The 22445-nt window shown below is 43.4% G+C and overlaps 1 protein-coding gene across 1 annotated transcript in view; it reads left to right on the top strand.

Annotated features, from left to right (window-relative positions):
- Nucleotides 1-2207: 2207 nt before the first annotated feature.
- Nucleotides 2208-22445, top strand: part of LOC308081017 (uncharacterized protein) — a gene marked incomplete at both ends in the record, with an annotated part of 79611 nt that continues 59373 nt past the window's right edge. Inside the window, 5 exons of the mRNA XM_080457426.1 lie at nt 2208-3361; nt 6582-7727; nt 10948-12093; nt 15313-16458; nt 19679-20824. Coding sequence (XP_080313552.1) covers nt 2208-3361; nt 6582-7727; nt 10948-12093; nt 15313-16458; nt 19679-20824 — 5738 coding nt within the window. The remainder of the gene's footprint in view (nt 3362-6581; nt 7728-10947; nt 12094-15312; nt 16459-19678; nt 20825-22445) is intronic.

Below are 22445 nucleotides of genomic sequence, written 5' to 3'. Positions count from 1 at the left end.
ACATGTCTCTCTCACTCTCAAACATGTAAACATTGAATATTGACAATTTTATTATAGAGACCATCAGAATTAATTAGAATGATGATAAATAATTTTGTTGCGTTAAAATGGCTATTTCTGAGGATATCATGAAGCCTTGTTCCAATAGAGAAATGTAAAGGGTACTTTTTACCTATTTAAACTTGGAAACGGGTCAAAAATGACCCTAACACAATGGAAGGGTTAAACAACTAAAAATGGGATTGGTCTTCAAAATAGTCAATGCAAATTTGCCCTCAATACCCGCCGCATATTTGACTAAATACCTCCAAAAAGTTAGCGACACCCACAGCCACAATACTAGAGGGAGCGTAAACAGCGATCTGGTACCACCCACCCATAAAACAAATACTACAGCACTGCCACCCAGGTGTGGAATAGCCTGACCTCATCCCTCAAAAATATAGATCGCTGGCTTCCTTTAAAACAGCCCTGAAAATTCACCTTTCAGGAGGCCAAAGGGGGAGGTAGTACCACTTCTCCCTTAGACAGACGAGCCCCCCATCCCCCCTCCTTTGACGCGTGCCTGTGAGTCTGTCTGGCAAGGCCGTGGTCATCACGACACACAACATGGAGGAATGGGGTGCATTTCTCCTTTCCGACATGTCGCCTTTCCGACGTTGACGAACCCTATACCTAACCCTAACCCTAACCATAACCGCACGCGGAAGCCACTAGTCGGAGTGGTGAGATGTCGGAATGGAAGGAGCACCCCGGAGGAATGTGAATCCCTGTGCACCAGGCTGGCTGTTATGGTCAACGGTCAGCAGAGGTGTCTGGGCAGTCCCCTCAAGAGCAAGTTTGGCAGCGGCTACACCATTACATTACAGTCATTTAGCAGACGCTTTTATCCAAAGCGACTTACAATAAGACCCTGTAATATACCCTGTTTACAGGTGTGAAAGAGCGGGTGATTAATTTATTTTATTTTATTTTTAAGCTCCCAACCTTTTCATGAAAAAAGGGTAAGCAATAGAGAAAGAAACACAGGAAACAAGTGATAATATATAATGAGAACAGACTACAGCCCCTTATATTAAACTAGAGGTTAGGGTGGCTACGCGGCCCTCACACTTACGTCGCACTGCCGATCCGACCAATATGTCTGGGTCATAGTGTTGGGGGCTTTGTCAGAGTACACGTCTGTCTATGTCTCTTCTTGTGCCCATATATGGAGATGTCTGTTTCTTTTTTTTTTTTCTTCAATTTTAATTGAATTGTTTTTACATCGATAACTGAATACATTTTGCGTGAATATTTGCTTGTAGGCCATTTGAATGTTTTGTTTAATTTAGTTAATGTTGGACAGCATATGTGCAATGACGGTTCGTGTCTCCAACAAACAAAATGCCATACCATGTCAACAACAAGATTCCTATTGAAATAGCTGCGGAATAGCACTCTCTGCACTGTATGGGCATAAAAGGGAGACAGAAACAGACATCTCTGTATGGCATACAGTATATGGAGATCTCTGTATCTGTCAGTCCATGTCCATTTTATGGCCATATATGGAGATCCATGATGTCATCAGTATATGCCCATATATGGGCATGCTGATATGCATATGCCCATATAAGGAGAGCTCTGTATCTGTCAGGCCATGTCCCCTTTATGCCCACATATGGAGATTCCTGATGTCATCAGTATATGCCCGTATATGGGCATGCCCCCTTTGCTGCCCATATATGAGGAATTTTAACCCATTCAATCTGGAAACGCATCTCATAGCTATGTACAAGCTCAGAGCAAAGATTTGAGTTACAAATGTTCCCTTTAAAAATATATATATTCAAAGATTTGCACACATTTTCACGATAAAAAAAGAATAGCAGATCTACAAGCTCATATCGCTAGTGGCTCCAGGGGTAATATACAGACTCACACACAGACAGTATACAGACATCTCATCCTCCACAGAGTTACGCTGTAAATACGAGTACTTGATCTCATACCATATATGGCATCATTATGTCTCTGTCCAATTAGAGCACGGCTGTGATGCACCGACCAGAGAGTTTGGGGTATAAATAAACGTGTCGACGCCACACAATCCTTGTACTGGAAACGGTTTTCAGTTGAAGAGAGAGATGCTCGTTGTCATGATCTGTAAGAAAGGCTTTGCATTGGTAACTATGTTTAAGTCTGTCCTTCTCTGTACACTGCTTATGGCCAGCTCGCTGCTTGTGGCCAGCAGTTGGTCAGCCCTGATCACAGAGGAAGAGGATGTCTTGCTGCTGAGGAAAAGTAACTTCGATGAGGTGTTGAAAGCTCACCCCTACATTCTGGTGGACTTCTATGCCCCATGGTGCGGCCACTGCAAAGAACTGGCCCCGGAGTATGCCAAGGCGGCCCGCATGCTGAAGGCAGAGGGTTCAAATGTCCGCCTCGGTAAGGTAGACGCCACAGAAGAGACAGAGCTGGCCCAGGAGTTTGAAGTCCAGAAATACCCGACCATCGTGTTCTTCAAGGGGGGAGAAAAGGAGTCGCACAAGGAGTACTCTGATGGCAGGCAGGCTTATGACATTGTCAAGTGGCTTAAGAATCGCGCAGGCCCAGCTGTTGCCACCCTGGCCGATGTCATGCAGGCAGAGTCTATGATCGCAAACGAGGTGGCAGTCATTGGCTTCTTCAAGGATTCTGAATCCAAGGACGCTAAAGCCTTCATTAAAGCAGCAGAAACCGTAGATGATATTCCATTTGGGATGACCTCTGATGATGCAGTGTACTCAAAGTTTGAGGTGTCCAAGGACTGCGTGCTCCTCTTCAAGAAGTTTGATGAAGGTCGTAACACCTTTGAAGGTGAGCTTACCGAAGCCAACCTCCTAGCCTTTATTAAGGCCAACCAGCTGCCTCTGGTCACTGAGTTCTCAGTCCAGACTGTCACTAAGACCTTCGGTGAAGAATTCAAGTCCCATATCTTTATGTTCATGTCCAAGGCTGCTACTGACTTTGGGGACAAAATGGACCAATTCAAAAAGGCAGCAGAAGGCTTCAAGGGCAAGATCATGTTCGTCTTCATGGACACTGACGTGAATGACAACAAGAACAACATGCAGACCTTTGGTGTGAAGGAGGGACAATGCCCTGCCATCCGTCTCATCACCCTGGAAGATGAGATGACAGAGTACAGACCAGAGAACGAGGCCATCACCGCTGACAACATCATCGAATTCTGCACACTCTTCACCGAGGGAAAACTCAAGCCCCACCTCACGAGCGATTACATCCCCGAAGACTGTGACAAAAACCCTCCTGAAGTGTTCAACACGACCCGACGCGATGAACGGAGCTCTACCCAGTTTATCAACATGATCAATACGTGTTGTCCAGCGTGCCATAATGCCTACTGGTATGACCAGTATGGTTGTTATTGTGGGATAAATGTCTTAAAGAAAGGGAAGCCAATATGCCCTCTCGATGCCTGCTGCCAGGCCCATGATCAGTGTTGGGAGGAATATTACAGTCGATGTAATGTTCTTCCTGGTGTCAGAGTCTACAAATGGTACTGTGAGGAAAATAAGATAATCTGCGATGGTGGATGGTTCTGCGGCACCACTCCGAACAATGACTGTGAGCAGTTCCTATGTGAGTGTGATAGGAAAGCTACAGAGTGCTTTGGCAAGAACGAATGGCATCAGGAGCATCGCTATATGAACCAGAAGTATTGTGAACCCTGAGACCGGAGACCTCACTCTCTCACGCTAGAGAGCAACGTGGGGGCGGAACTCTCCTACATATTGCCTAAGGAGAGCACCGACAGGTTTGAGTTGCTGTTTGCTGAGCTGGAGGTGAACAGGGAGAAGTTGGGCATCGCCAGCTATGAAGCTTCTGTAACCACCATGGAGGAAGTATTCCTCAGAATGGGGAAACTGGTGGATTCCAGTTTGGACATCCAGGCCCATGACCCACCTTTTTCCCACACATTTTGCTAGCCTAGGATGGCTCAGGGTAGAAGACAGGGTTAACCCTTGCATTGTGTTAGAAAACTACATCCACTTGTGGTGTTAGCGGGTACAATTTGACCCGTGATTTAAATCAGCCCAAAATACAGAAAAAATACAATTATTTTCATTTTTTTCCCTCCCACCTCATAGCTGACTTGTAATGCATTCATATCCATGTAAACACATTTTAAAATATTATTTTGGGTTAGGGCTAGGGTTTCATCTTTCAATATATCTCGTTTTCTATTATAAAAATTTAAAAATTCACTCATAAAATTTCCTATAATGAAGGCAATGGATAATGATGTTATCTAGCTATAATAGAATAATTAAGAATAATGATTTAGAACACACTTCCAAAAAAATGATAATAATAATTAAAAAAATATATATATATTATTAAAAATAGTGACACTAGTGGTGTTAGGGTCATTTTTGACCCGTATACCAAGAAGGTAAAAAATCTTTTATTTTTCATAAACTCAAACTTTATTCTACTCCTGATAGCAATTGCTAATTGAGGACATGTCTCTCTCACTCTCAAACATGTAAACATTGAATATTGACAATTTTATTATAGAGACCATCAGAATTAATTAGAATGATGATAAATAATTTTGTTGCGTTAAAATGGCTATTTCTGAGGATATCATGAAGCCTTGTTCCAATAGAGAAATGTAAAGGGTACTTTTTACCTATTTAAACTTGGAAACGGGTCAAAAATGACCCTAACACAATGGAAGGGTTAAACAACTAAAAATGGGATTGGTCTTCAAAATAGTCAATGCAAATTTGCCCTCAATACCCGCCGCATATTTGACTAAATACCTCCAAAAAGTTAGCGACACCCACAGCCACAATACTAGAGGGAGCGTAAACAGCGATCTGGTACCACCCACCCATAAAACAAATACTACAGCACTGCCACCCAGGTGTGGAATAGCCTGACCTCATCCCTCAAAAATATAGATCGCTGGCTTCCTTTAAAACAGCCCTGAAAATTCACCTTTCAGGAGGCCAAAGGGGGAGGTAGTACCACTTCTCCCTTAGACAGACGAGCCCCCCATCCCCCCTCCTTTGACGCGTGCCTGTGAGTCTGTCTGGCAAGGCCGTGGTCATCACGACACACAACATGGAGGAATGTGAATCCCTGTGCACCAGGCTGGCTGTTATGGTCAACGGTCAGCAGAGGTGTCTGGGCAGTCCCCTCAAGAGCAAGTTTGGCAGCGGCTACACCATTACATTACAGTCATTTAGCAGACGCTTTTATCCAAAGCGACTTACAATAAGACCCTGTAATATACCCTGTTTACAGGTGTGAAAGAGCGGGTGATTAATTTATTTTATTTTATTTTTAAGCTCCCAACCTTTTCATGAAAAAAGGGTAAGCAATAGAGAAAGAAACACAGGAAACAAGTGATAATATATAATGAGAACAGACTACAGCCCCTTATATTAAACTAGAGGTTAGGGTGGCTACGCGGCCCTCACACTTACGTCGCACTGCCGATCCGACCAATATGTCTGGGTCATAGTGTTGGGGGCTTTGTCAGAGTACACGTCTGTCTATGTCTCTTCTTGTGCCCATATATGGAGATGTCTGTTTCTTTTTTTTTTTTCTTCAATTTTAATTGAATTGTTTTTACATCGATAACTGAATACATTTTGCGTGAATATTTGCTTGTAGGCCATTTGAATGTTTTGTTTAATTTAGTTAATGTTGGACAGCATATGTGCAATGACGGTTCGTGTCTCCAACAAACAAAATGCCATACCATGTCAACAACAAGATTCCTATTGAAATAGCTGCGGAATAGCACTCTCTGCACTGTATGGGCATAAAAGGGAGACAGAAACAGACATCTCTGTATGGCATACAGTATATGGAGATCTCTGTATCTGTCAGTCCATGTCCATTTTATGGCCATATATGGAGATCCATGATGTCATCAGTATATGCCCATATATGGGCATGCTGATATGCATATGCCCATATAAGGAGAGCTCTGTATCTGTCAGGCCATGTCCCCTTTATGCCCACATATGGAGATTCCTGATGTCATCAGTATATGCCCGTATATGGGCATGCCCCCTTTGCTGCCCATATATGAGGAATTTTAACCCATTCAATCTGGAAACGCATCTCATAGCTATGTACAAGCTCAGAGCAAAGATTTGAGTTACAAATGTTCCCTTTAAAAATATATATATTCAAAGATTTGCACACATTTTCACGATAAAAAAAGAATAGCAGATCTACAAGCTCATATCGCTAGTGGCTCCAGGGGTAATATACAGACTCACACACAGACAGTATACAGACATCTCATCCTCCACAGAGTTACGCTGTAAATACGAGTACTTGATCTCATACCATATATGGCATCATTATGTCTCTGTCCAATTAGAGCACGGCTGTGATGCACCGACCAGAGAGTTTGGGGTATAAATAAACGTGTCGACGCCACACAATCCTTGTACTGGAAACGGTTTTCAGTTGAAGAGAGAGATGCTCGTTGTCATGATCTGTAAGAAAGGCTTTGCATTGGTAACTATGTTTAAGTCTGTCCTTCTCTGTACACTGCTTATGGCCAGCTCGCTGCTTGTGGCCAGCAGTTGGTCAGCCCTGATCACAGAGGAAGAGGATGTCTTGCTGCTGAGGAAAAGTAACTTCGATGAGGTGTTGAAAGCTCACCCCTACATTCTGGTGGACTTCTATGCCCCATGGTGCGGCCACTGCAAAGAACTGGCCCCGGAGTATGCCAAGGCGGCCCGCATGCTGAAGGCAGAGGGTTCAAATGTCCGCCTCGGTAAGGTAGACGCCACAGAAGAGACAGAGCTGGCCCAGGAGTTTGAAGTCCAGAAATACCCGACCATCGTGTTCTTCAAGGGGGGAGAAAAGGAGTCGCACAAGGAGTACTCTGATGGCAGGCAGGCTTATGACATTGTCAAGTGGCTTAAGAATCGCGCAGGCCCAGCTGTTGCCACCCTGGCCGATGTCATGCAGGCAGAGTCTATGATCGCAAACGAGGTGGCAGTCATTGGCTTCTTCAAGGATTCTGAATCCAAGGACGCTAAAGCCTTCATTAAAGCAGCAGAAACCGTAGATGATATTCCATTTGGGATGACCTCTGATGATGCAGTGTACTCAAAGTTTGAGGTGTCCAAGGACTGCGTGCTCCTCTTCAAGAAGTTTGATGAAGGTCGTAACACCTTTGAAGGTGAGCTTACCGAAGCCAACCTCCTAGCCTTTATTAAGGCCAACCAGCTGCCTCTGGTCACTGAGTTCTCAGTCCAGACTGTCACTAAGACCTTCGGTGAAGAATTCAAGTCCCATATCTTTATGTTCATGTCCAAGGCTGCTACTGACTTTGGGGACAAAATGGACCAATTCAAAAAGGCAGCAGAAGGCTTCAAGGGCAAGATCATGTTCGTCTTCATGGACACTGACGTGAATGACAACAAGAACAACATGCAGACCTTTGGTGTGAAGGAGGGACAATGCCCTGCCATCCGTCTCATCACCCTGGAAGATGAGATGACAGAGTACAGACCAGAGAACGAGGCCATCACCGCTGACAACATCATCGAATTCTGCACACTCTTCACCGAGGGAAAACTCAAGCCCCACCTCACGAGCGATTACATCCCCGAAGACTGTGACAAAAACCCTCCTGAAGTGTTCAACACGACCCGACGCGATGAACGGAGCTCTACCCAGTTTATCAACATGATCAATACGTGTTGTCCAGCGTGCCATAATGCCTACTGGTATGACCAGTATGGTTGTTATTGTGGGATAAATGTCTTAAAGAAAGGGAAGCCAATATGCCCTCTCGATGCCTGCTGCCAGGCCCATGATCAGTGTTGGGAGGAATATTACAGTCGATGTAATGTTCTTCCTGGTGTCAGAGTCTACAAATGGTACTGTGAGGAAAATAAGATAATCTGCGATGGTGGATGGTTCTGCGGCACCACTCCGAACAATGACTGTGAGCAGTTCCTATGTGAGTGTGATAGGAAAGCTACAGAGTGCTTTGGCAAGAACGAATGGCATCAGGAGCATCGCTATATGAACCAGAAGTATTGTGAACCCTGAGACCGGAGACCTCACTCTCTCACGCTAGAGAGCAACGTGGGGGCGGAACTCTCCTACATATTGCCTAAGGAGAGCACCGACAGGTTTGAGTTGCTGTTTGCTGAGCTGGAGGTGAACAGGGAGAAGTTGGGCATCGCCAGCTATGAAGCTTCTGTAACCACCATGGAGGAAGTATTCCTCAGAATGGGGAAACTGGTGGATTCCAGTTTGGACATCCAGGCCCATGACCCACCTTTTTCCCACACATTTTGCTAGCCTAGGATGGCTCAGGGTAGAAGACAGGGTTAACCCTTGCATTGTGTTAGAAAACTACATCCACTTGTGGTGTTAGCGGGTACAATTTGACCCGTGATTTAAATCAGCCCAAAATACAGAAAAAATACAATTATTTTCATTTTTTTCCCTCCCACCTCATAGCTGACTTGTAATGCATTCATATCCATGTAAACACATTTTAAAATATTATTTTGGGTTAGGGCTAGGGTTTCATCTTTCAATATATCTCGTTTTCTATTATAAAAATTTAAAAATTCACTCATAAAATTTCCTATAATGAAGGCAATGGATAATGATGTTATCTAGCTATAATAGAATAATTAAGAATAATGATTTAGAACACACTTCCAAAAAAATGATAATAATAATTAAAAAAATATATATATATTATTAAAAATAGTGACACTAGTGGTGTTAGGGTCATTTTTGACCCGTATACCAAGAAGGTAAAAAATCATTTATTTTTCATAAACTCAAACTTTATTCTACTCCTGATAGCAATTGCTAATTGAGGACATGTCTCTCTCACTCTCAAACATGTAAACATTGAATATTGACAATTTTATTATAGAGACCATCAGAATTAATTAGAATGATGATAAATAATTTTGTTGCGTTAAAATGGCTATTTCTGAGGATATCATGAAGCCTTGTTCCAATAGAGAAATGTAAAGGGTACTTTTTACCTATTTAAACTTGGAAACGGGTCAAAAATGACCCTAACACAATGGAAGGGTTAAACAACTAAAAATGGGATTGGTCTTCAAAATAGTCAATGCAAATTTGCCCTCAATACCCGCCGCATATTTGACTAAATACCTCCAAAAAGTTAGCGACACCCACAGCCACAATACTAGAGGGAGCGTAAACAGCGATCTGGTACCACCCACCCATAAAACAAATACTACAGCACTGCCACCCAGGTGTGGAATAGCCTGACCTCATCCCTCAAAAATATAGATCGCTGGCTTCCTTTAAAACAGCCCTGAAAATTCACCTTTCAGGAGGCCAAAGGGGGAGGTAGTACCACTTCTCCCTTAGACAGACGAGCCCCCCATCCCCCCTCCTTTGACGCGTGCCTGTGAGTCTGTCTGGCAAGGCCGTGGTCATCACGACACACAACATGGAGGAATGTGAATCCCTGTGCACCAGGCTGGCTGTTATGGTCAACGGTCAGCAGAGGTGTCTGGGCAGTCCCCTCAAGAGCAAGTTTGGCAGCGGCTACACCATTACATTACAGTCATTTAGCAGACGCTTTTATCCAAAGCGACTTACAATAAGACCCTGTAATATACCCTGTTTACAGGTGTGAAAGAGCGGGTGATTAATTTATTTTATTTTATTTTTAAGCTCCCAACCTTTTCATGAAAAAAGGGTAAGCAATAGAGAAAGAAACACAGGAAACAAGTGATAATATATAATGAGAACAGACTACAGCCCCTTATATTAAACTAGAGGTTAGGGTGGCTACGCGGCCCTCACACTTACGTCGCACTGCCGATCCGACCAATATGTCTGGGTCATAGTGTTGGGGGCTTTGTCAGAGTACACGTCTGTCTATGTCTCTTCTTGTGCCCATATATGGAGATGTCTGTTTCTTTTTTTTTTTTCTTCAATTTTAATTGAATTGTTTTTACATCGATAACTGAATACATTTTGCGTGAATATTTGCTTGTAGGCCATTTGAATGTTTTGTTTAATTTAGTTAATGTTGGACAGCATATGTGCAATGACGGTTCGTGTCTCCAACAAACAAAATGCCATACCATGTCAACAACAAGATTCCTATTGAAATAGCTGCGGAATAGCACTCTCTGCACTGTATGGGCATAAAAGGGAGACAGAAACAGACATCTCTGTATGGCATACAGTATATGGAGATCTCTGTATCTGTCAGTCCATGTCCATTTTATGGCCATATATGGAGATCCATGATGTCATCAGTATATGCCCATATATGGGCATGCTGATATGCATATGCCCATATAAGGAGAGCTCTGTATCTGTCAGGCCATGTCCCCTTTATGCCCACATATGGAGATTCCTGATGTCATCAGTATATGCCCGTATATGGGCATGCCCCCTTTGCTGCCCATATATGAGGAATTTTAACCCATTCAATCTGGAAACGCATCTCATAGCTATGTACAAGCTCAGAGCAAAGATTTGAGTTACAAATGTTCCCTTTAAAAATATATATATTCAAAGATTTGCACACATTTTCACGATAAAAAAAGAATAGCAGATCTACAAGCTCATATCGCTAGTGGCTCCAGGGGTAATATACAGACTCACACACAGACAGTATACAGACATCTCATCCTCCACAGAGTTACGCTGTAAATACGAGTACTTGATCTCATACCATATATGGCATCATTATGTCTCTGTCCAATTAGAGCACGGCTGTGATGCACCGACCAGAGAGTTTGGGGTATAAATAAACGTGTCGACGCCACACAATCCTTGTACTGGAAACGGTTTTCAGTTGAAGAGAGAGATGCTCGTTGTCATGATCTGTAAGAAAGGCTTTGCATTGGTAACTATGTTTAAGTCTGTCCTTCTCTGTACACTGCTTATGGCCAGCTCGCTGCTTGTGGCCAGCAGTTGGTCAGCCCTGATCACAGAGGAAGAGGATGTCTTGCTGCTGAGGAAAAGTAACTTCGATGAGGTGTTGAAAGCTCACCCCTACATTCTGGTGGACTTCTATGCCCCATGGTGCGGCCACTGCAAAGAACTGGCCCCGGAGTATGCCAAGGCGGCCCGCATGCTGAAGGCAGAGGGTTCAAATGTCCGCCTCGGTAAGGTAGACGCCACAGAAGAGACAGAGCTGGCCCAGGAGTTTGAAGTCCAGAAATACCCGACCATCGTGTTCTTCAAGGGGGGAGAAAAGGAGTCGCACAAGGAGTACTCTGATGGCAGGCAGGCTTATGACATTGTCAAGTGGCTTAAGAATCGCGCAGGCCCAGCTGTTGCCACCCTGGCCGATGTCATGCAGGCAGAGTCTATGATCGCAAACGAGGTGGCAGTCATTGGCTTCTTCAAGGATTCTGAATCCAAGGACGCTAAAGCCTTCATTAAAGCAGCAGAAACCGTAGATGATATTCCATTTGGGATGACCTCTGATGATGCAGTGTACTCAAAGTTTGAGGTGTCCAAGGACTGCGTGCTCCTCTTCAAGAAGTTTGATGAAGGTCGTAACACCTTTGAAGGTGAGCTTACCGAAGCCAACCTCCTAGCCTTTATTAAGGCCAACCAGCTGCCTCTGGTCACTGAGTTCTCAGTCCAGACTGTCACTAAGACCTTCGGTGAAGAATTCAAGTCCCATATCTTTATGTTCATGTCCAAGGCTGCTACTGACTTTGGGGACAAAATGGACCAATTCAAAAAGGCAGCAGAAGGCTTCAAGGGCAAGATCATGTTCGTCTTCATGGACACTGACGTGAATGACAACAAGAACAACATGCAGACCTTTGGTGTGAAGGAGGGACAATGCCCTGCCATCCGTCTCATCACCCTGGAAGATGAGATGACAGAGTACAGACCAGAGAACGAGGCCATCACCGCTGACAACATCATCGAATTCTGCACACTCTTCACCGAGGGAAAACTCAAGCCCCACCTCACGAGCGATTACATCCCCGAAGACTGTGACAAAAACCCTCCTGAAGTGTTCAACACGACCCGACGCGATGAACGGAGCTCTACCCAGTTTATCAACATGATCAATACGTGTTGTCCAGCGTGCCATAATGCCTACTGGTATGACCAGTATGGTTGTTATTGTGGGATAAATGTCTTAAAGAAAGGGAAGCCAATATGCCCTCTCGATGCCTGCTGCCAGGCCCATGATCAGTGTTGGGAGGAATATTACAGTCGATGTAATGTTCTTCCTGGTGTCAGAGTCTACAAATGGTACTGTGAGGAAAATAAGATAATCTGCGATGGTGGATGGTTCTGCGGCACCACTCCGAACAATGACTGTGAGCAGTTCCTATGTGAGTGTGATAGGAAAGCTACAGAGTGCTTTGGCAAGAACGAATGGCATCAGGAGCATCGCTATATGAACCAGAAGTATTGTGAACCCTGAGACCGGAGACCTCACTCTCTCACGCTAGAGAGCAACGTGGGGGCGGAACTCTCCTACATATTGCCTAAGGAGAGCACCGACAGGTTTGAGTTGCTGTTTGCTGAGCTGGAGGTGAACAGGGAGAAGTTGGGCATCGCCAGCTATGAAGCTTCTGTAACCACCATGGAGGAAGTATTCCTCAGAATGGGGAAACTGGTGGATTCCAGTTTGGACATCCAGGCCCATGACCCACCTTTTTCCCACACATTTTGCTAGCCTAGGATGGCTCAGGGTAGAAGACAGGGTTAACCCTTGCATTGTGTTAGAAAACTACATCCACTTGTGGTGTTAGCGGGTACAATTTGACCCGTGATTTAAATCAGCCCAAAATACAGAAAAAATACAATTATTTTCATTTTTTTCCCTCCCACCTCATAGCTGACTTGTAATGCATTCATATCCATGTAAACACATTTTAAAATATTATTTTGGGTTAGGGCTAGGGTTTCATCTTTCAATATATCTCGTTTTCTATTATAAAAATTTAAAAATTCACTCATAAAATTTCCTATAATGAAGGCAATGGATAATGATGTTATCTAGCTATAATAGAATAATTAAGAATAATGATTTAGAACACACTTCCAAAAAAATGATAATAATAATTAAAAAAAATATATATATTATTAAAAATAGTGACACTAGTGGTGTTAGGGTCATTTTTGACCCGTATACCAAGAAGGTAAAAAATCATTTATTTTTCATAAACTCAAACTTTATTCTACTCCTGATAGCAATTGGTAATTGAGGACATGTCTCTCTCACTCTGAAACATGTAAACATTGAATATTGACAATTTTATTATAGAGACCATCAGAATTAATTAGAATGATGATAAATAATTTTGTTGCGTTAAAATGGCTATTTCTGAGGATATCATGAAGCCTTGTTCCAATAGAGAAATGTAAAGGGTACTTTTTACCTATTTAAACTTGGAAACGGGTCAAAAATGACCCTAACACAATGGAAGGGTTAAACAACTAAAAATGGGATTGGTCTTCAAAATAGTCAATGCAAATTTGCCCTCAATACCCGCCGCATATTTGACTAAATACCTCCAAAAAGTTAGCGACACCCACAGCCACAATACTAGAGGGAGCGTAAACAGCGATCTGGTACCACCCACCCATAAAACAAATACTACAGCACTGCCACCCAGGTGTGGAATAGCCTGACCTCATCCCTCAAAAATATAGATCGCTGGCTTCCTTTAAAACAGCCCTGAAAATTCACCTTTCAGGAGGCCAAAGGGGGAGGTAGTACCACTTCTCCCTTAGACAGACGAGCCCCCCATCCCCCCTCCTTTGACGCGTGCCTGTGAGTCTGTCTGGCAAGGCCGTGGTCATCACGACACACAACATGGAGGAATGTGAATCCCTGTGCACCAGGCTGGCTGTTATGGTCAACGGTCAGCAGAGGTGTCTGGGCAGTCCCCTCAAGAGCAAGTTTGGCAGCGGCTACACCATTACATTACAGTCATTTAGCAGACGCTTTTATCCAAAGCGACTTACAATAAGACCCTGTAATATACCCTGTTTACAGGTGTGAAAGAGCGGGTGATTAATTTATTTTATTTTATTTTTAAGCTCCCAACCTTTTCATGAAAAAAGGGTAAGCAATAGAGAAAGAAACACAGGAAACAAGTGATAATATATAATGAGAACAGACTACAGCCCCTTATATTAAACTAGAGGTTAGGGTGGCTACGCGGCCCTCACACTTACGTCGCACTGCCGATCCGACCAATATGTCTGGGTCATAGTGTTGGGGGCTTTGTCAGAGTACACGTCTGTCTATGTCTCTTCTTGTGCCCATATATGGAGATGTCTGTTTCTTTTTTTTTTTTCTTCAATTTTAATTGAATTGTTTTTACATCGATAACTGAATACATTTTGCGTGAATATTTGCTTGTAGGCCATTTGAATGTTTTGTTTAATTTAGTTAATGTTGGACAGCATATGTGCAATGACGGTTCGTGTCTCCAACAAACAAAATGCCATACCATGTCAACAACAAGATTCCTATTGAAATAGCTGCGGAATAGCACTCTCTGCACTGTATGGGCATAAAAGGGAGACAGAAACAGACATCTCTGTATGGCATACAGTATATGGAGATCTCTGTATCTGTCAGTCCATGTCCATTTTATGGCCATATATGGAGATCCATGATGTCATCAGTATATGCCCATATATGGGCATGCTGATATGCATATGCCCATATAAGGAGAGCTCTGTATCTGTCAGGCCATGTCCCCTTTATGCCCACATATGGAGATTCCTGATGTCATCAGTATATGCCCGTATATGGGCATGCCCCCTTTGCTGCCCATATATGAGGAATTTTAACCCATTCAATCTGGAAACGCATCTCATAGCTATGTACAAGCTCAGAGCAAAGATTTGAGTTACAAATGTTCCCTTTAAAAATATATATATTCAAAGATTTGCACACATTTTCACGATAAAAAAAGAATAGCAGATCTACAAGCTCATATCGCTAGTGGCTCCAGGGGTAATATACAGACTCACACACAGACAGTATACAGACATCTCATCCTCCACAGAGTTACGCTGTAAATACGAGTACTTGATCTCATACCATATATGGCATCATTATGTCTCTGTCCAATTAGAGCACGGCTGTGATGCACCGACCAGAGAGTTTGGGGTATAAATAAACGTGTCGACGCCACACAATCCTTGTACTGGAAACGGTTTTCAGTTGAAGAGAGAGATGCTCGTTGTCATGATCTGTAAGAAAGGCTTTGCATTGGTAACTATGTTTAAGTCTGTCCTTCTCTGTACACTGCTTATGGCCAGCTCGCTGCTTGTGGCCAGCAGTTGGTCAGCCCTGATCACAGAGGAAGAGGATGTCTTGCTGCTGAGGAAAAGTAACTTCGATGAGGTGTTGAAAGCTCACCCCTACATTCTGGTGGACTTCTATGCCCCATGGTGCGGCCACTGCAAAGAACTGGCCCCGGAGTATGCCAAGGCGGCCCGCATGCTGAAGGCAGAGGGTTCAAATGTCCGCCTCGGTAAGGTAGACGCCACAGAAGAGACAGAGCTGGCCCAGGAGTTTGAAGTCCAGAAATACCCGACCATCGTGTTCTTCAAGGGGGGAGAAAAGGAGTCGCACAAGGAGTACTCTGATGGCAGGCAGGCTTATGACATTGTCAAGTGGCTTAAGAATCGCGCAGGCCCAGCTGTTGCCACCCTGGCCGATGTCATGCAGGCAGAGTCTATGATCGCAAACGAGGTGGCAGTCATTGGCTTCTTCAAGGATTCTGAATCCAAGGACGCTAAAGCCTTCATTAAAGCAGCAGAAACCGTAGATGATATTCCATTTGGGATGACCTCTGATGATGCAGTGTACTCAAAGTTTGAGGTGTCCAAGGACTGCGTGCTCCTCTTCAAGAAGTTTGATGAAGGTCGTAACACCTTTGAAGGTGAGCTTACCGAAGCCAACCTCCTAGCCTTTATTAAGGCCAACCAGCTGCCTCTGGTCACTGAGTTCTCAGTCCAGACTGTCACTAAGACCTTCGGTGAAGAATTCAAGTCCCATATCTTTATGTTCATGTCCAAGGCTGCTACTGACTTTGGGGACAAAATGGACCAATTCAAAAAGGCAGCAGAAGGCTTCAAGGGCAAGATCATGTTCGTCTTCATGGACACTGACGTGAATGACAACAAGAACAACATGCAGACCTTTGGTGTGAAGGAGGGACAATGCCCTGCCATCCGTCTCATCACCCTGGAAGATGAGATGACAGAGTACAGACCAGAGAACGAGGCCATCACCGCTGACAACATCATCGAATTCTGCACACTCTTCACCGAGGGAAAACTCAAGCCCCACCTCACGAGCGATTACATCCCCGAAGACTGTGACAAAAACCCTCCTGAAGTGTTCAACACGACCCGACGCGATGAACGGAGCTCTACCCAGTTTATCAACATGATCAATACGTGTTGTCCAGCGTGCCATAATGCCTACTGGTATGACCAGTATGGTTGTTATTGTGGGATAAATGTCTTAAAGAAAGGGAAGCCAATATGCCCTCTCGATGCCTGCTGCCAGGCCCATGATCAGTGTTGGGAGGAATATTACAGTCGATGTAATGTTCTTCCTGGTGTCAGAGTCTACAAATGGTACTGTGAGGAAAATAAGATAATCTGCGATGGTGGATGGTTCTGCGGCACCACTCCGAACAATGACTGTGAGCAGTTCCTATGTGAGTGTGATAGGAAAGCTACAGAGTGCTTTGGCAAGAACGAATGGCATCAGGAGCATCGCTATATGAACCAGAAGTATTGTGAACCCTGAGACCGGAGACCTCACTCTCTCACGCTAGAGAGCAACGTGGGGGCGGAACTCTCCTACATATTGCCTAAGGAGAGCACCGACAGGTTTGAGTTGCTGTTTGCTGAGCTGGAGGTGAACAGGGAGAAGTTGGGCATCGCCAGCTATGAAGCTTCTGTAACCACCATGGAGGAAGTATTCCTCAGAATGGGGAAACTGGTGGATTCCAGTTTGGACATCCAGGCCCATGACCCACCTTTTTCCCACACATTTTGCTAGCCTAGGATGGCTCAGGGTAGAAGACAGGGTTAACCCTTGCATTGTGTTAGAAAACTACATCCACTTGTGGTGTTAGCGGGTACAATTTGACCCGTGATTTAAATCAGCCCAAAATACAGAAAAAATACAATTATTTTCATTTTTTTCCCTCCCACCTCATAGCTGACTTGTAATGCATTCATATCCATGTAAACACATTTTAAAATATTATTTTGGGTTAGGGCTAGGGTTTCATCTTTCAATATATCTCGTTTTCTATTATAAAAATTTAAAAATTCACTCATAAAATTTCCTATAATGAAGGCAATGGATAATGATGTTATCTAGCTATAATAGAATAATTAAGAATAATGATTTAGAACACACTTCCAAAAAAATGATAATAATAATTAAAAAATATATATATATTATTAAAAATAGTGACACTAGTGGTGTTAGGGTCATTTTTGACCCGTATACCAAGAAGGTAAAAAATCATTTATTTTTCATAAACTCAAACTTTATTCTACTCCTGATAGCAATTGGTAATTGAGGACATGTCTCTCTCACTCTCAAACATGTAAACATTGAATATTGACAATTTTATTATAGAGACCATCAGAATTAATTAGAATGATGATAAATAATTTTGTTGCGTTAAAATGGCTATTTCTGAGGATATCATGAAGCCTTGTTCCAATAGAGAAATGTAAAGGGTACTTTTTACCTATTTAAACTTGGAAACGGGTCAAAAATGACCCTAACACAATGGAAGGGTTAAACAACTAAAAATGGGATTGGTCTTCAAAATAGTCAATGCAAATTTGCCCTCAATACCCGCCGCATATTTGACTAAATACCTCCAAAAAGTTAGCGACACCCACAGCCACAATACTAGAGGGAGCGTAAACAGCGATCTGGTACCACCCACCCATAAAACAAATACTACAGCACTGCCACCCAGGTGTGGAATAGCCTGACCTCATCCCTCAAAAATATAGATCGCTGGCTTCCTTTAAAACAGCCCTGAAAATTCACCTTTCAGGAGGCCAAAGGGGGAGGTAGTACCACTTCTCCCTTAGACAGACGAGCCCCCCATCCCCCCTCCTTTGACGCGTGCCTGTGAGTCTGTCTGGCAAGGCCGTGGTCATCACGACACACAACATGGAGGAATGTGAATCCCTGTGCACCAGGCTGGCTGTTATGGTCAACGGTCAGCAGAGGTGTCTGGGCAGTCCCCTCAAGAGCAAGTTTGGCAGCGGCTACACCATTACATTACAGTCATTTAGCAGACGCTTTTATCCAAAGCGACTTACAATAAGACCCTGTAATATACCCTGTTTACAGGTGTGAAAGAGCGGGTGATTAATTTATTTTATTTTATTTTTAAGCTCCCAACCTTTTCATGAAAAAAGGGTAAGCAATAGAGAAAGAAACACAGGAAACAAGTGATAATATATAATGAGAACAGACTACAGCCCCTTATATTAAACTAGAGGTTAGGGTGGCTACGCGGCCCTCACACTTACGTCGCACTGCCGATCCGACCAATATGTCTGGGTCATAGTGTTGGGGGCTTTGTCAGAGTACACGTCTGTCTATGTCTCTTCTTGTGCCCATATATGGAGATGTCTGTTTCTTTTTTTTTTTTCTTCAATTTTAATTGAATTGTTTTTACATCGATAACTGAATACATTTTGCGTGAATATTTGCTTGTAGGCCATTTGAATGTTATGTTTAATTTAGTTAATGTTGGACAGCATTATGTGCAATGACGGTTCGTGTCTCCAACAAACAAAATGCCATACCATGTCAACAACAAGATTCCTATTGAAATAGCTGCGGAATAGCACTCTCTGCACTGTATGGGCATAAAAGGGAGACAGAAACAGACATCTCTGTATGGCATACAGTATATGGAGATCTCTGTATCTGTCAGTCCATGTCCATTTTATGGCCATATATGGAGATCCATGATGTCATCAGTATATGCCCATATATGGGCATGCTGATATGCATATGCCCATATAAGGAGAGCTCTGTATCTGTCAGGCCATGTCCCCTTTATGCCCACATATGGAGATTCCTGATGTCATCAGTATATGCCCGTATATGGGCATGCCCCCTTTGCTGCCCATATATGAGGAATTTTAACCCATTCAATCTGGAAACGCATCTCATAGCTATGTACAAGCTCAGAGCAAAGATTTGAGTTACAAATGTTCCCTTTAAAAATATATATATTCAAAGATTTGCACACATTTTCACGATAAAAAAAGAATAGCAGATCTACAAGCTCATATCGCTAGTGGCTCCAGGGGTAATATACAGACTCACACACAGACAGTATACAGACATCTCATCCTCCACAGAGTTACGCTGTAAATACGAGTACTTGATCTCATACCATATATGGCATCATTATGTCTCTGTCCAATTAGAGCACGGCTGTGATGCACCGACCAGAGAGTTTGGGGTATAAATAAACGTGTCGACGCCACACAATCCTTGTACTGGAAACGGTTTTCAGTTGAAGAGAGAGATGCTCGTTGTCATGATCTGTAAGAAAGGCTTTGCATTGGTAACTATGTTTAAGTCTGTCCTTCTCTGTACACTGCTTATGGCCAGCTCGCTGCTTGTGGCCAGCAGTTGGTCAGCCCTGATCACAGAGGAAGAGGATGTCTTGCTGCTGAGGAAAAGTAACTTCGATGAGGTGTTGAAAGCTCACCCCTACATTCTGGTGGACTTCTATGCCCCATGGTGCGGCCACTGCAAAGAACTGGCCCCGGAGTATGCCAAGGCGGCCCGCATGCTGAAGGCAGAGGGTTCAAATGTCCGCCTCGGTAAGGTAGACGCCACAGAAGAGACAGAGCTGGCCCAGGAGTTTGAAGTCCAGAAATACCCGACCATCGTGTTCTTCAAGGGGGGAGAAAAGGAGTCGCACAAGGAGTACTCTGATGGCAGGCAGGCTTATGACATTGTCAAGTGGCTTAAGAATCGCGCAGGCCCAGCTGTTGCCACCCTGGCCGATGTCATGCAGGCAGAGTCTATGATCGCAAACGAGGTGGCAGTCATTGGCTTCTTCAAGGATTCTGAATCCAAGGACGCTAAAGCCTTCATTAAAGCAGCAGAAACCGTAGATGATATTCCATTTGGGATGACCTCTGATGATGCAGTGTACTCAAAGTTTGAGGTGTCCAAGGACTGCGTGCTCCTCTTCAAGAAGTTTGATGAAGGTCGTAACACCTTTGAAGGTGAGCTTACCGAAGCCAACCTCCTAGCCTTTATTAAGGCCAACCAGCTGCCTCTGGTCACTGAGTTCTCAGTCCAGACTGTCACTAAGACCTTCGGTGAAGAATTCAAGTCCCATATCTTTATGTTCATGTCCAAGGCTGCTACTGACTTTGGGGACAAAATGGACCAATTCAAAAAGGCAGCAGAAGGCTTCAAGGGCAAGATCATGTTCGTCTTCATGGACACTGACGTGAATGACAACAAGAACAACATGCAGACCTTTGGTGTGAAGGAGGGACAATGCCCTGCCATCCGTCTCATCACCCTGGAAGATGAGATGACAGAGTACAGACCAGAGAACGAGGCCATCACCGCTGACAACATCATCGAATTCTGCACACTCTTCACCGAGGGAAAACTCAAGCCCCACCTCACGAGCGATTACATCCCCGAAGACTGTGACAAAAACCCTCCTGAAGTGTTCAACACGACCCGACGCGATGAACGGAGCTCTACCCAGTTTATCAACATGATCAATACGTGTTGTCCAGCGTGCCATAATGCCTACTGGTATGACCAGTATGGTTGTTATTGTGGGATAAATGTCTTAAAGAAAGGGAAGCCAATATGCCCTCTCGATGCCTGCTGCCAGGCCCATGATCAGTGTTGGGAGGAATATTACAGTCGATGTAATGTTCTTCCTGGTGTCAGAGTCTACAAATGGTACTGTGAGGAAAATAAGATAATCTGCGATGGTGGATGGTTCTGCGGCACCACTCCGAACAATGACTGTGAGCAGTTCCTATGTGAGTGTGATAGGAAAGCTACAGAGTGCTTTGGCAAGAACGAATGGCATCAGGAGCATCGCTATATGAACCAGAAGTATTGTGAACCCTGAGACCGGAGACCTCACTCTCTCACGCTAGAGAGCAACGTGGGGGCGGAACTCTCCTACATATTGCCTAAGGAGAGCACCGACAGGTTTGAGTTGCTGTTTGCTGAGCTGGAGGTGAACAGGGAGAAGTTGGGCATCGCCAGCTATGAAGCTTCTGTAACCACCATGGAGGAAGTATTCCTCAGAATGGGGAAACTGGTGGATTCCAGTTTGGACATCCAGGCCCATGACCCACCTTTTTCCCACACATTTTGCTAGCCTAGGATGGCTCAGGGTAGAAGACAGGGTTAACCCTTGCATTGTGTTAGAAAACTACATCCACTTGTGGTGTTAGCGGGTACAATTTGACCCGTGATTTAAATCAGCCCAAAATACAGAAAAAATACAATTATTTTCATTTTTTTCCCTCCCACCTCATAGCTGACTTGTAATGCATTCATATCCATGTAAACACATTTTAAAATATTATTTTGGGTTAGGGCTAGGGTTTCATCTTTCAATATATCTCGTTTTCTATTATAAAAATTTAAAAATTCACTCATAAAATTTCCTATAATGAAGGCAATGGATAATGATGTTATCTAGCTATAATAGAATAATTAAGAATAATGATTTAGAACACACTTCCAAAAAAATGATAATAATAATTAAAAAAATATATATATATTATTAAAAATAGTGACACTAGTGGTGTTAGGGTCATTTTTGACCCGTATACCAAGAAGGTAAAAAATCATTTATTTTTCATAAACTCAAACTTTATTCTACTCCTGATAGCAATTGCTAATTGAGGACATGTCTCTCTCACTCTCAAACATGTAAACATTGAATATTGACAATTTTATTATAGAGACCATCAGAATTAATTAGAATGATGATAAATAATTTTGTTGCGTTAAAATGGCTATTTCTGAGGATATCATGAAGCCTTGTTCCAATAGAGAAATGTAAAGGGTACTTTTTACCTATTTAAACTTGGAAACGGGTCAAAAATGACCCTAACACAATGGAAGGGTTAAACAACTAAAAATGGGATTGGTCTTCAAAATAGTCAATGCAAATTTGCCCTCAATACCCGCCGCATATTTGACTAAATACCTCCAAAAAGTTAGCGACACCCACAGCCACAATACTAGAGGGAGCGTAAACAGCGATCTGGTACCACCCACCCATAAAACAAATACTACAGCACTGCCACCCAGGTGTGGAATAGCCTGACCTCATCCCTCAAAAATATAGATCGCTGGCTTCCTTTAAAACAGCCCT

The sequence above is a fragment of the Gymnoscopelus braueri genome (genome assembly GCF_963280865.1).
Source record: "Gymnoscopelus braueri genome assembly, contig: SCAFFOLD_246, whole genome shotgun sequence".
In the NCBI taxonomy this organism is placed as follows: Eukaryota; Metazoa; Chordata; class Actinopteri; order Myctophiformes; family Myctophidae; genus Gymnoscopelus; species Gymnoscopelus braueri.
Note: the sequence above shows the minus strand (reverse complement) of the source record. Positions and strands in the feature narration are given on the sequence as shown.